This window comes from Engystomops pustulosus, chromosome 5 (assembly GCF_040894005.1).
Source record: "Engystomops pustulosus chromosome 5, aEngPut4.maternal, whole genome shotgun sequence".
Classification (NCBI taxonomy): Eukaryota; Metazoa; Chordata; class Amphibia; order Anura; family Leptodactylidae; genus Engystomops; species Engystomops pustulosus.
The window spans coordinates 12,027,981-12,043,256 of record NC_092415.1 but is presented as its reverse complement, the minus strand read 5'-3'; the positions used below and the strand labels follow the sequence as shown (position 1 = coordinate 12,043,256).

The 15,276-nt window shown below is 42.3% G+C and overlaps 1 protein-coding gene across 2 annotated transcripts in view; it reads left to right on the top strand.

Moving 5' to 3' along the window:
* The first annotated feature begins 2,775 nt into the window (after nucleotides 1-2,775).
* The window catches only part of CCN4 (cellular communication network factor 4), a 43,999-nt gene continuing 31,498 nt past the window's right edge, over nucleotides 2,776-15,276 (top strand). The window contains exon 1 of one of the 2 annotated variants that reach the window (XM_072151162.1): nucleotides 2,776-2,983. In XM_072151162.1, the coding sequence (XP_072007263.1) occupies nucleotides 2,936-2,983 (48 nt within the window). In that variant the 5' untranslated portion in view covers nucleotides 2,776-2,935. The remainder of the gene's footprint in view (nucleotides 2,984-15,276) is intronic. The other variant, XM_072151161.1, reaches the window with a different exon arrangement.

Sequence of the window (15,276 nt, the reverse complement as noted above, 5' to 3'; positions counted from 1 at the left end):
GCAGGATATCGGGCGCAGGATCTTAGTGACTCCCCGCACAGCGCATTATACACGGACAATGCACTTACATGCACCAGGAAGAAGAAGGTGAACTCCGGGGACCTGAGCGGGGAAGCGACACATGCAGGATATCGGGCGCACGATCTTAGTGACTCCCGGCACAGCGCATTATACACAGACAATGCACTTACATGCACCGGGAAGGAGAAGGTGAACTCCGGGGACATGAGCGGGGAAGTGACACATGCAGGATATCGGGCGCACAAGCTTTTTGAATCGTGGCACAGCGCATTAGAGTTGGACAACGCACTTCCGGGAGCTCCTCCGGACGGGTAAGTAAATGCGCCCCGATGTCTTTTTTTCAGGTGATCCGGCATGTCAGGCTTGAAGAAGACGAGCGCCGGGATCTCGATGGAGAGGACTTTCGGCGATTATGTGTAGCTTAGCTTTAGAGTACTATAGTGGTAGATTTCCTTTAATTTTGGTTTCCTTAAAGAATTCTTGTATTTTAACCAAAAATCCAAAGAAATTAAACATTTACATTCCAGAGTGTGATTTATCTGAACTCTAAATAAAACAATTTAAAATTTTGTCCTTGGTCCAAGAACAAGATTGTAAAACTGGTCAGGGGTAAAATTCCAGAAGGTTCAATGACACAATCCATGAAAATCTTATCACAGCTACACTTACATATTTTGTCCCATACATCACATCTGCCTTCTAATATCATTATTAATTATACACATATAGGGCTGTATTCACACTATTGTGGTTTTTCTTTGTTCTGACAAGTCATAGGGGGCAGTATTATAGTAGTTATATTCTTGTACATAGGGGGCAGTATTATAGTAGTTATATTCTTGTACATAGGGGGCAGTATTATAGTAGTTATATTCCTGTACATAGGGGGCAGTATTATAGTAGTTATATTCCTGTACATAGGGAGCAGTATTATAGTAGTTATATTCCTGTACATAAGGGGCAGTATTATAGTAGTTATATTCTTGTACATAGGGGGCAGTATTATAGTAGTTATATTCTTGTACATAGGGGGCAGTATTATAGTAGTTATATTCTTGTACATAGGGGCAGTATTATAGTAGTTATATTCCTGTACATAGGGAGCAGTATTATAGTAGTTATATTCCTGTACATAAGGGGCAGTATTATAGTAGTTATATTCTTGTACATAGGGGGCAGTATTATAGTAGTTATATTCTTGTACATAGGGGGCAGTATGATAGTAGTTATATTCTTGTACATAGGGGGCAGTATTATAGTAGATATATTCTTGTACATAGGGGGCAGTATTATAGTAGTTATATTCCTGTACATAGGGGACAGTATTATAGTAGTTATATTCTTGTACATAGGGGGCAGTATTATAGTAGTTATATTCTTGTACATAGGGAGCAGTATTATAGTAGTTATATTCTTGTACATAGGGAGCAGTATTATAGTAGTTATATTCCTGTACATAGGAGGCAGTATTATAGTAGTTATGTTCCTGTACATAGGAGGCAGTATTATAGTAGTTATATTCTTGTACCTAGGGGGCAGTATTATAGTAGATATATTCTTGTACATAGGGGGCAGTATTATAGTAGTTATATTCTTGTACATAGGGGGCAGTATTATAGTAGTTATATTCTTGTACCTAGGGGGCAGTATTATAGTAGATATATTCTTGTACATAGGGGGCAGTATTATAGTAGTTATATTCTTGTACATAGGGGGCAGTATTATAGTAGTTATATTCTTGTACATAGGGGGCAGTATTATAGTAGTTATATTCTTGTACATAGGGGGCAGTATTATAGTAGTTATATTCTTGTACATAGGGGGCAGTATTATAGTAGTTATATTCTTGTACATAGGGGGCAGTATTATAGTAGTTATATTCCTGTACATAGGGGGCAGTATTATAGTAGTTATATTCCTGTACATAGGGGGCAGTATTATAGTAGTTATATTCCTGTACATAGGGGGCAGTATTATAGTAGTTATATTCCTGTACATAGGGGGCAGTATTATAGTAGTTATATTCTTGTACATAGGGGGCAGTATTATAGTAGTTATATTCCTGTACATAGGGGGCAGTATTATAGTAGTAATATTCTTGTACATAGGGGGCAGTATTATAGTAGTTATATTCCTGTACATAGGGGGCAGTATTATAGTAGTAATATTCTTGTACATAGGGGGCAGTATTATAGTAGTTATATTCTTGTACATAGGGGGCAGTATTGTAGTAGTTATATTCTTGTACATAGGGGCAGTATTATAGTAGTTATATTCTTGTACATAGGGGGCAGTATTATAGTAGTTATATTCTTGTACATAGGGGGCAGTATTATAGTAGTTATATTCTTGTACATAGGGGGCAGTATTATAGTAGTTATATTCTTGTACATAGGGGGCAGTATTATAGTAGTTATATTCCTGTACATTGGATGTATAGCTTTTCTTGGTATCATACATGGTCCTGTGAGGCTGATGCTTCTCTTCTTCTTCTCTATAGTTTGGGTCGGACATCTCCTTATTAGATCCCTGTCTCATCCCTGGCTGTGCAGTCGGTAGCAGTCGGTGAATACTTGTAGCAGTAGGTCAGTAGACGTGGTATTGTCTCGGTATAATTACTAGCAGACTTGCGGGGCATGGTGTATTTGGTATTTGTGGCTGTGACTTCTCCTCGCAGTACATGGAGGTGGGGAGAGAATAGGAGGCTGGAGCACTGTCTGAGAGGGGATTGCAGGGTTTGTCTTAGATCCTGACGTCAGACCTGTCTCTTTAAAAAAAAGAGTGAGACAAAAGGACATAACTGGTCTGTGTGTGACCTGGGACTGCTGGGTGCTGCACCCTCGTCACCAGTGATTCTGACCCCAAGAGACTCCCTGCTGCCTCCAATCAATGTATTTCACTCTGGTTCCTAGTGATGAGGTGGCTCTTATACTGGATTTTAGCAGCAAGCAGCTTTGGTCAGGTGAGTCCTGCGGATGCCTCATACCTGCTGGATGTAGCAGTGCTGGATCTGTCATGGAACTTCTTCGTTGTGTAACATTGTATAGTTTAGGATAACCGTAAGTTGTGGATGTAGCAGAGATGAGATGACATAGTGACTTTAACTACTTAATCTACAGATTGTCTGGATGTGACTAACTCGTCTCTGCTCCTCAGAATGCAGCGCAACATTGTATCACTGTCACTATTCCGGGGCTTGTGATCTTCTGTATCATTGGATTCTATGTAGTCAGTGCTGGGTGATGCTGCAGTGGGATGACAAGGGTCAGTCCTGGTATAAGGGGGCATGGCATATTCCCAAATTCAGCAACTATGCCAGCAGAGCCATAGATGTAGTGCAGATGTAGCGGATCCGAATGTGTCTTTGCTCACTTTTTCCTAATATGATGTCACCTACAGAATCCCAGGTAATCCTACATGATGCCCACACAGCAATATCACAAGTTCGGCTCTGCTACGTCTTTCGTTTTTTAAAGGGATCCTCCATAAGTTTTGTGATCGTGATGATTCGTTCAATGGAAAATGTTATAGAAGGGCAAAGTTTTCTTTCAATTTTGGATTTTGGGTCCGGCTCAAAACACGTGGCAGAAACTTCAAGCCGGAGAAGGAGGGAGCAAGGGGGGGAGAGAGAGAACAACTTTAGGAAACAAGTTATGTGTCTGGAAGGAGAACACTCATTTATTGTACAGTAAACAGTCCTGGAGCGCCGGGGGGATTGGGTTTCTCTTATCGGGATGAATTCATTCTGCTGCTTTCTGGGGCAGCGTGTCCTTGGCTTAGGCTCATCCATTGCCCCCTCCTCCAGGGCAGGTAGCTGCACATACCGGGCCGCTGAGGATGACACCCCCCGAGGGGCTACAGATACTGGATACCTGTCAGTATCTAATCCCGGGGAGGCGTATATCCCAGCAGGGCTGGGGGGACTGTGCACATACCTGATTATCAATGTATCATGGTAATAATATGTTTCATTCTTAATGGTTAATGGATCAATATCGTGCACCAAAAGCAGAGCATTCCAAACATTATCAAATACCGATTTTCTAGGGCTGGAATATTAATATATTGATGATGTTATAGGATATATTATTAGATGGGGTTAGAATGGCCCTGAGCTGCAGTACTAGTCATGGACACAACCAAATGTACAGCGCTGTTCAATGTCAACATTAAAGGGTTATATAAAGCATAGAATTCACAGAGTAGAGAAGTGGAGGAGCTGTAATAAAGGGAACCTGTCAGCAGGTGTGACCACGCAGACTGCAGTCAGTGTTATGTATTGTCCCTGGAGAGATGATGTTAGTAGCAGAAGGACTGTGAAATATGGATTTATATTTTAGGAATGTAGCTTCACCAAGTGCACTGGGACATGTCCTCACACTGCTGTGTTATGCACTCTCTGAGCCAGTGTTATGTATTGTCCCTGGTGAGATGTGTAATCAGACCTTTGTGTATGTAGTTAGTACCAGCAGGACCGTCACATATAGATTTATATTCCAGGATTGTATCTTACCCAAGTGCACTAGGGACATGTCCTCACACTGCTGTGTTCTGTGTTCTCTGCAAAGTATTAGGTATTGTACCAGGAGAGATGTGTAATTTATATTCCAGCTTCTCCAATGGGAGCATATCCTTACACTGCTGTGCTCTGTGCACTCTGCTCCACGGCTCTTCTCCCGGCAGTACAGATTTTCAGCCAAAGAATCTATATTTCATAACCCTGCAGCTACTTACACCATACTCAGATGTCTCTCCATGGACAATACCTAAGACTTACTGCAGAGTATACAGGGCACAGCAGTGTGAGGGTACAAATCCATATATTACAGTCCTCCTGCGATTACACTTCTCTCCAGGTACAATACCTAACACTGGATGCAGAAAGCACAGAGCACAGCAGTGTGAGGGCAATATTTAACACTACATTTAGTCTGCAGGGTCACACCTGTAATGGGATGTTATAGGATGTGCAATGGTAGCAACAGCCCCCGTCCCTCTGCCACCTCCATGGCCACCGATATTATGCATCGTAACTACTGCAGAATAAACTGTATCATATATATATATATTCCTAATAAGAGGTATATATATATATACTGACAGAACTATACGTCACATACAGTTATATGGGAATATTCAGAAAGAGCCCCAGTGGAATCCTGGGTATAATGTGAGGGCTCTTAAAGCCCCCCTCCAGTGCTAAAATCTTGGGGTTCTTGGGGCTTGCTATTACAACTGTACTTAGTAATATAGAGTGTATACAGTACATTGGGTGTAGTTATAGGGGGTTCGGAGGTGACCCCTATATATATATAAAGACCCCTATATTATAATGGCTCATACAAGGTGGGGCCCCCGTTATAGATGTGGTATCCAGTTGGATATATTCTGCTTTAGTTTCTGGTCCTGATTTGGCAGCCGTCGTCTCCATCTCTAAGACCTGATTTGGGGAGTGTGACATGTGGGGCGGGCGGCTCCGTACTCTCCTCTCCAAATATATCAGGGATTTGGAGCGCAGCATGTGATGTTTTATTTGGCTAAACCTACAGATGGAAAAGGACGGAGAATCGTTACTGATATAAAAGAGTGGAGGCTATAACAGAGCACTGAGAGGGTTAATATAGAATCTCTCAAATTATATAAATCACAGCAATTCACAGGAATACACACAGTGATGTCACAGTACAGAGATAATACACACAGTGATGTCACAGTACAGGGATAATACACACAGTGATGTCACAGTACAGGGATAATACACACAGTGATGTCACAGTACAGGGATAATACACACAGTGATGTCACAGTACAGGGATAATACACACAGTGATGTCACAGTACAGAGATAATACACACAGTGATGTCACAGTACAGGGATAATACACACAGTGATGTCACAGTACAGGGATAATACACACAGTGATGTCACAGTACAGGGATAATACACACAGTGATGTCACAGTACAGGGATAATACACACAGTGATGTCACAGTACAGGGATAATACACACAGTGATGTCACAGTACAGGGGATAATACACACAGTGATGTCACAGTACAGGGATAATACACACAGAGATGTCACAGTACAGAGATAATACACACAGTGATGTCACAGTACAGGGATAATACACACAATAATATCACAGTACAGAGATAATACACACAGTGATGTCACAGTACAGGGATAATACACACAGTGATGTCACAGTACAGGAATAATACACACAGTGATGTCACAGTGCAGGGATAATACACACAGTGATGTCACAGTACAGGGATAATACACACAGTGATGTCATAGTACAGGGATAATACACACAGTGATGTCACAGTACAGGGATAATACACACAGCGATGTCACAGTACAGGGATAATACACACAGTGATGTCACAGTACAGGGATAATACACACAGTGATGTCACAGTACAGGGATAATACACACAGTGATGTCACAGTACAGGGATAATACACACAGTGATGTCACAGTACAGGGGTAATACACACAGTAATATCACAGTACAGAGATAATACACACAGTGATGTCACAGTACAGGGATAATACACACAGTGATGTCACAGTACAGGTATAATACACACAGTGATGTCACAGTACAGGGATAATACACACAGAGATGTCACAGTACAGGGATAATACACACAGTGATGTCACAGTACAGGGATAATACACACAGAGATGTCACAGTACACGGATAATACACACAGTGATGTCACAGTACAGAGATAATACACACAGTGATGTCACAGTACAGAGATAATACACACAGTAATGTCACAGTACAGGGATAATACACACAGTGATGTCACAGTACAGGGGATAATACACACAGTGATGTCACAGTACAGGGATAATACACACAGTGATGTCACAGTACAGGGATAATACACACAGTGATGTCACAGTACAGGGATAATACACACAGTGATGTCACAGTACAGGGATAATACACACAGTAATATCACAGTACAGGGATAATACACACAGTGATGTCACAGTACAGGGATAATACACACAGTGATGTCACAGTACAGAGATACTACACACAGTGATGTCACAGTACAGGGATAATACACACAGTGATGTCAGAGTACAGAGATAATACACACAGTGATATCACAGTACAGGGATAATACACACAGTGATGTCACAGTACAGGGGGATAATACACACAGTGATGTCAGAGTACAGAGATAATACACACAGTGATGTCACAGTACAGGGATAATACACACAGTGATGTCACAGTACAGAGATACTACACACAGTGATGTCACAGTACAGGGATAATACACACAGTGATGTCATAGTACAGGGGATAATACACACAGTGATGTCACAGTACAGAGATAATACACACAGTGATGTCACAGTACAGAGATAATACACACAGTAATGTCACAGTACAGAGATAATACACACAGTGATGTCACAGTACAGAGATAATACACACAGTAATGTCACAGTACAGGGATAGTACACACAGTAATATCACAGTACAGAGATAATACACACAGTGATGTCACAGTACAGGGATAATACACAGAGTGATGTCACAGTACAGGGATAATACACACAGTGATGTCAGAGTACAGAGATAATACACACAGTGATGTCACAGTACAGGGATAATACACACAGTGATGTCACAGTACAGGGATAATACACACAGTGATGTCAGAGTACAGAGATAATACACACAGTGATATCACAGTACAGGGATAATACACACAGTGATGTCACAGTACAGGGGGATAATACACACAGTGATGTCAGAGTACAGAGATAATACACACAGTAATATCACAGTACAGAGATAATACACACAGTGATGTCACAGTACAGGGATAATACACACAGTAATATCACAGTACAGAGATAATACACACAGTGATGTCACAGTACAGGGATAATACACACAGTGATGTCACAGTACAGGGATAATACACACAGCGATGTCACAGTACAGGGATAATACACACAGTAATATCACAGTACAGGGGTAATACACACAGTGATGCCACAGTACAGGGATAATACACACAGTGATGTCACAGTACAGGGATAATACACACAGTGATGTCAGAGTACAGAGATAATACACACAGTGATGTCAGAGTACAGGGGTAATACACACAGTAATATCACAGTACAGGGGTAATACACACAGTGATGCCACAGTACAGGGATAATACACACAGTGATGTCACAGTACAGGGATAATACACACAGTAATATCACAGTACAGGGGTAATACACACAGTGATGCCACAGTACAGGGATAATACACACAGTGATGTCACAGTACAGGGATAATACACACAGTGATGTCACAGTACAGGGATACTACACACAGTAATATCACAGTACAGGGGTAATACACACAGTGATGCCACAGTACAGGGATAATACACACAGAGATGTCACAGTACAGGGATAATACACACAGTGATGTCACAGTACAGGGATAATACACACAGTGATGTCACAGTACAGGGATAATACACACAGTGATGTCACAGTACAGGGATAATACACACAGTGATGTCACAGTACAGGGATAATACACACAGCGATGTCACAGTACAGGGATAATACACACAGTAATATCACAGTACAGGGGTAATACACACAGTGATGCCACAGTACAGGGATAATACACACAGAGATGTCACAGTACAGGGATAATACACACAGTGATGTCACAGTACAGGGATAATACACACAGTGATGTCACAGTACAGTGATAATACACACAGTGATGTCACAGGACAGGGATAATACACACAGTGATGTCACAGGACAGGGATAATACACACAGTAATATCACAGTACAGGGATAATACACACAGTGATGTCACAGTACAGGGATAATACACACAGTGATGTCAGAGTACAGAGATAATACACACAGTGATGTCAGAGTACAGGGATAATACACACAGTGATGTCACAGTACAGGGGGATAATACACACAGTGATGTCACAGTACAGGGATAATACACACAGTGATGTCACAGTACAGGGATAATACACACAGTAATTTCACAGTACAGGGATAATACTCACAGTAATTTCACAGTACAGGGATAATACTCACAGTGATGTCACAGTACAGGGATAATACACACAGTAATTTCACAGTACAGGGATAATACTCACAGTGATGTCACAGTACAGGGATAATACACACAGTGATGTCACAGTATAGGGATAATACACACAGTAATGTCACAGTATAGGGATAATACACACAGTGATGTCACAGTACAGGGATAATACACGCAGTGATGTCACAGTACAGGGGATAATACACACAGTGATGTCACAGTACAGGGATAATACACACAGTGATGTCACAGTACAGGGATAATACACACAGTGATGTCACAGTACAGGGATAATACACACAGTGATGTAACAGTGCAGGGATAATACACACAGTGATGTCACAGTACAGGGATAATACACACAGTGATGTCACAGTACAGAGATATTACACACAGTGATGTCACAGTACAGGGATAATACACACAGTGATGTCACAGTACAGGGATAATACACACAGTGATGTCACAGTACAGGGATAATGCACACAGTGATGTCACAGTACAGAGATAATACACACAGTGATGTCACAGTACAGGAATAATGCACACAGTGATGTCACAGTACAGGGATAATACACACAGTGATGTCACAGTACAGGAATAATGCACACAGTGATGTCACAGTACAGGGATAATACACACAGTGATGTCACAGTACAGGGATAATACACACAGTGATGTCACAGGACAGGGATAATACACACAGTGATGTCACAGGACAGGGATAATACACACAGTAATATCACAGTACAGGGATAATACACACAGTGATGTCACAGTACAGGGATAATACACACAGTGATGTCAGAGTACAGAGATAATACACACAGTGATGTCAGAGTACAGGGATAATACACACAGTGATGTCACAGTACAGGGGGATAATACACACAGTGATGTCACAGTACAGGGATAATACACACAGTGATGTCACAGTACAGGGATAATACACACAGTAATTTCACAGTACAGGGATAATACTCACAGTAATTTCACAGTACAGGGATAATACTCACAGTGATGTCACAGTACAGGGATAATACACACAGTAATTTCACAGTACAGGGATAATACTCACAGTGATGTCACAGTACAGGGATAATACACACAGTGATGTCACAGTATAGGGATAATACACACAGTAATGTCACAGTATAGGGATAATACACACAGTGATGTCACAGTACAGGGATAATACACGCAGTGATGTCACAGTACAGGGGATAATACACACAGTGATGTCACAGTACAGGGATAATACACACAGTGATGTCACAGTACAGGGATAATACACACAGTGATGTCACAGTACAGGGATAATACACACAGTGATGTAACAGTGCAGGGATAATACACACAGTGATGTCACAGTACAGGGATAATACACACAGTGATGTCACAGTACAGAGATATTACACACAGTGATGTCACAGTACAGGGATAATACACACAGTGATGTCACAGTACAGGGATAATACACACAGTGATGTCACAGTACAGGGATAATGCACACAGTGATGTCACAGTACAGGGATAATACACACAGTGATGTCACAGTACAGAGATAATACACACAGTGATGTCACAGTACAGGAATAATGCACACAGTGATGTCACAGTACAGGGATAATACACACAGTGATGTCACAGTACAGGGATAATGCACACAGTGATGTCACAGTACAGGGATAATACACACAGTGATGTCACAGTACAGAGATAATACACACAGTGATGTCACAGTACAGAGATAATACACACAGTGATGTCACAGTACAGGAATAATGCACACAGTGATGTCACAGTACAGGGATAATACACACAGTGATGTCACAGTACAGGAATAATGCACACAGTGATGTCACAGTACAGGGATAATACACACAGTGATGTCACAGTACAGGGATAATACACACAGTGATGTCACAGTACAGGTGGTCCCCTACTCAAGGACACCCGACTTACAGACGACCCCTAGTTACAGACGGACCCCTCTACCCAATGTGATCTCTGGGGAAGTCTCTGGATGTTACTATAGTCCCAGACTGCAATGATCAGCTGTAATGTGTCTGAAATGAAGCTTTATTGATAATCTTTGGTCCAATTACAGCAAAAAATTTGAAAATCCAATGTGATTGGGACCAAAAATTTTTTTGTCTGGAGCTACAATTATAAAATATACAGTTTCGACTTACATACAAATTTAACTTAAGTAGAAACCCAAGGAACCTATCTTTACATAACCCAGGGACTGCCTGTATTTCTATAGAGGGACACGAGTTATAATGTATATAATGCCTCCTTATGATTGTCTTATTCCTTTATTCTTCTTGACACTCAGTTCCCTGCGGCAGCTCCTCTTACTGTCCTGTGACACTACTATGTGCAGCCCTGATCCCAGCAGTTACAATGACATCATCAAACAGCAGCCTCTGCGGCACACGGCAGCAGCACGGGCTCGATGCCGGAGCGGGGGGATCCTTGCTTCACCATTGCATTTACCTTTGTGTCTGGAGGGATTCCGTATTCAATGTTCTTTACCTGCTGTCATGGGCCACAATCATCAGTCCCTGATCACACTGGGGTATGACATCACCATGTGCGGGTATCTGGATTTCCCCATGACCTCCAGTCCCTACTTGTGTACATCTAGATTCATGATGGCGGGTGGGGGGCACGACGCTGCGTCACCTGCTCCAGATGGGATCCCATCTCAGGGACAAATATGAGGCCTTATAGAAAGCTCCAAGCACAGGTGCCCAGTAATTTCCTGCTGGAGTCACAGCGCGCCAGATGTGGGGAGCAGGGATCCGCCATGTGGGATATTTAAGGTAAACAAGTGGATGTGCCAGTGTACCATCTGTAGCCTCCTGCCCGCACCCTGAACTGACCTGACACATCACCAAGAACCAGCTACCATGACTGCAGCCAGTGTTATGTATTGTCCCTGCTGAGGTGTGTTAACAGACTTTTGTGTATGTAGTTAGTAGCAGCAGGACTGTGAAATATGGATTTATATTCCAGGATTGTAGCTTCTTCAAGTGCACTGGGGGCGTGTCCTCTCACTGCTGTGTTATGCGCTCTCTGAGCCAGTGTTATGTTTTGTCCCTGGTGAGGTGTAGTAACTGACCTTTGTGTATGTAGTTAGTAACAGCAGGACTGTGATATATAGATTTATATTCCAGGATTGTAGCTTACCCAAGTGCACTAGGGGCATGTCCTTACACTGCTGTGTTATGCACTCTCTGCAGCCACTGTTACGTATTGTCCCTGGTGAGATGTGTTAACAGACCTTTGTGTATGTAGTTAGTAGCAGCAGGACTGTGAAATATGGATTTATATTCCAGGATTGTAGCTTCTTCAAGTGCACAGTGGACATGTCCTTACACTGCCGTGTTATGCACTCTCTGAGCCAGTGTTATGTATTGTCCCTGGTGAGATGTGTGTGTAGTTAGAAGCAGCAGGACTGTGAAATATGGATTTATATTCCAGGATTGTAGCTTCTTCAAGTGCACTAGGGACATGTCCTTACAATGCTGTGTTATGCACTCTCTGCAGCCACTGTTATGTATTGTCCCTGTGAGGTGTGTTAACTGTCCTTTGTGTATGTAGTTAGTAGCAGCAGGACTGTGAAATATGGATTTATATTCCAGGATTGTAGCTTCTTCAAGTGCACAGTGGACATGTCCTTACACTGCTGTGCTCTCTGCAGCCAGTGTTATTTATTGTCCCTGGTGAGGTGTGTTAACTGACCTTTGTGTATGTAGTTAGTAGCAGCAGGACTGTGAAATATAGATTTATATTCCAGGATTGTAGCTTACCCACTAGGGACATGTCCTCACACTGCTGTGTTCTGTGCTCTCTGCAAAGTATTAGGTATTGTACCAGGAGAGATGTGATATTTATATTCCAGCTTCTCCAAGTGCTGTGGGAGCATATCCTCACACTGCTGTGTTCTGTGCACTCTGCTCCACAGCTCTTCCCCTGGATCATTGTGTGATGAGGATAACTGTCTCTTTACTGTCTATGAATGGAGATGACATTGGCTTTATATGATATTTGATCATTTCTATATAAATAGATTTTACGTTATTCTTTTTCTGTCTTGGAGATGTAACTGTTTTATAACGTGGTCGGGCACCGGGCACCGCGTCTCCCCCAACCACACCCAGAAATACACAAGCAAACACTGCGCCTCCAAGTACCGTCATCTGCCAGGAGTCACAGCCCCTATAATACAGGATTAATACCGCACTGCGCTGCGTGAAGCCTTAAAGGGGCGGTAACTCTCCAACAAACTCTACATAAATCAGTGGTACATGAAAATATGAGAAATAGCGTAACACATGTAATCTAAGAAGAGCGGTTCTTACTCCTTATATCTGGCTCCACTCCTCCCCTCCCTGTGACAAGTGCAGCTCACAGAAGTATCAGATTACTTCTCCCCATAGACGTCTGTAGTAATCCACAGTATAGTGAGAGAAGAGAGACATAGGCACAGGGGCTGCTGAAGATAGTAGTAAGTTTCTATCTCACCACAAGTGCTCTACTTACATGAGCACAGTCAGATCTTTTCTATATGATCCTGCTCATGCAGAAGCAGATTCTCCTCCACCTTTTATGTGCAGTATAATGGCGACACCATAGCAGCTAATCTCCAGCCACCCCCTATGAGTCACCAGAGTAGGAGAGATAGAGCAATGAGCTCCCTCTAGTGGAAGCAGCAGGTATCATAATTATACTGTCTACAATGAGCTCCCTCTAGTGGAAGCAGCAGGTATCATAATTATACTGTCTACAATGAGCTCCCTCTAGTGGAGGCAGCAGGTGTCATAATTAAACTGTCTACAATGAGCTCCCTCTAGTGGAGGCAGCAGGTGTCATAATTAAACTGTCTACAATGAGCTCCCTCTACTGGAAGCAGCAGGTATCATAATTATACTGTCTACAATGAGCTCCCTCTAGTGGAAGCAGCAGGTGTCATAATTAAACTGTCTACAATGAGCTCCCTCTAGTGGAAGCAGCTTGTATCATAATTATACTGTCTACAATGAGCTCCCTCTAGTGGAGGCAGCAGGTGTCATAATTAAACTGTCTACAGTGAGCTCCCTCTAGTGGAAGCAAAGTAGCAGTATAATCTGTCTGCAGTGACCTGACGATGAAAGGTATCAGTGTAAATCTATCTACAGTAAACTCTCTATAGTGGAGAAGGATGAATCTATCTGCAATGGGCTTCCTCTAGTGGAGGTCGCAGAATAAATCTGTCTGATGGGAGCTTCTTCTAGTGGAGATGGCAGGTAGCGACATAAATCTGTCTGCAGTGACTTTCCTCTTGTGAAGGTAACAGGTAGCAGTATAAATCTATCTACAATAAGCTCCCTCTAGTGGATGCAGCAAGTAGCAATAAAATATAAATGTGTCCGCAGTGAGCTCCATCTAGTGGATGCAGCAGGTAGCAATACAATATAAATGTGTCCAGAGTGAGCTCCATCTAGTGGATATGGCAGGTAGCAATAAAATATAAATGTGTCCGCAGTGAGCTCCATCTAGTGGATGCAGCAGGTAGCAATACAATATAAATGTGTCCACAGTGAGCTCCCTCTAGTGGAGACGGCAGGTAGCAATACAATATAAATGTGTCCACAGTGAGCTCCATCTAGTGGATGCAGCAGGTAGCAATACAATATAAATGTGTCCAGAGTGAGCTCCATCTAGTGGATATGGCAGGTAGCAATAAAATATAAATGTGTCCGCAGTGAGCTCCCTCTAGTGGATGCAGCAGGTAGCAATAAAATATAAATGTGTCCGCAGTGAGCTCCATCTAGTGGATGCAGCAGGTAGCAATACAATATAAATGTGTCCACAGTGAGCTCCCTCTAGTGGATGCAGAAGGTAGGAATACTATATAAATGTGTCCGCAGTGAGCTCCCTCTAGTGGATGCAGCAGGTAGCACTAAAATATAAATGTGTCTGCAGTGAGCTCCCTCTAGTGGATGCAGAAGGTAGCAATACAATATAAATGTGTCCACAGTGAGCTCCCTCTAGTGGATGCAGCAAGTGGCAATACAATATAAATGTGTCCAGAGTGAGCTCCCTCTAGTGGATGCAGCAGGTAGCAATACAAT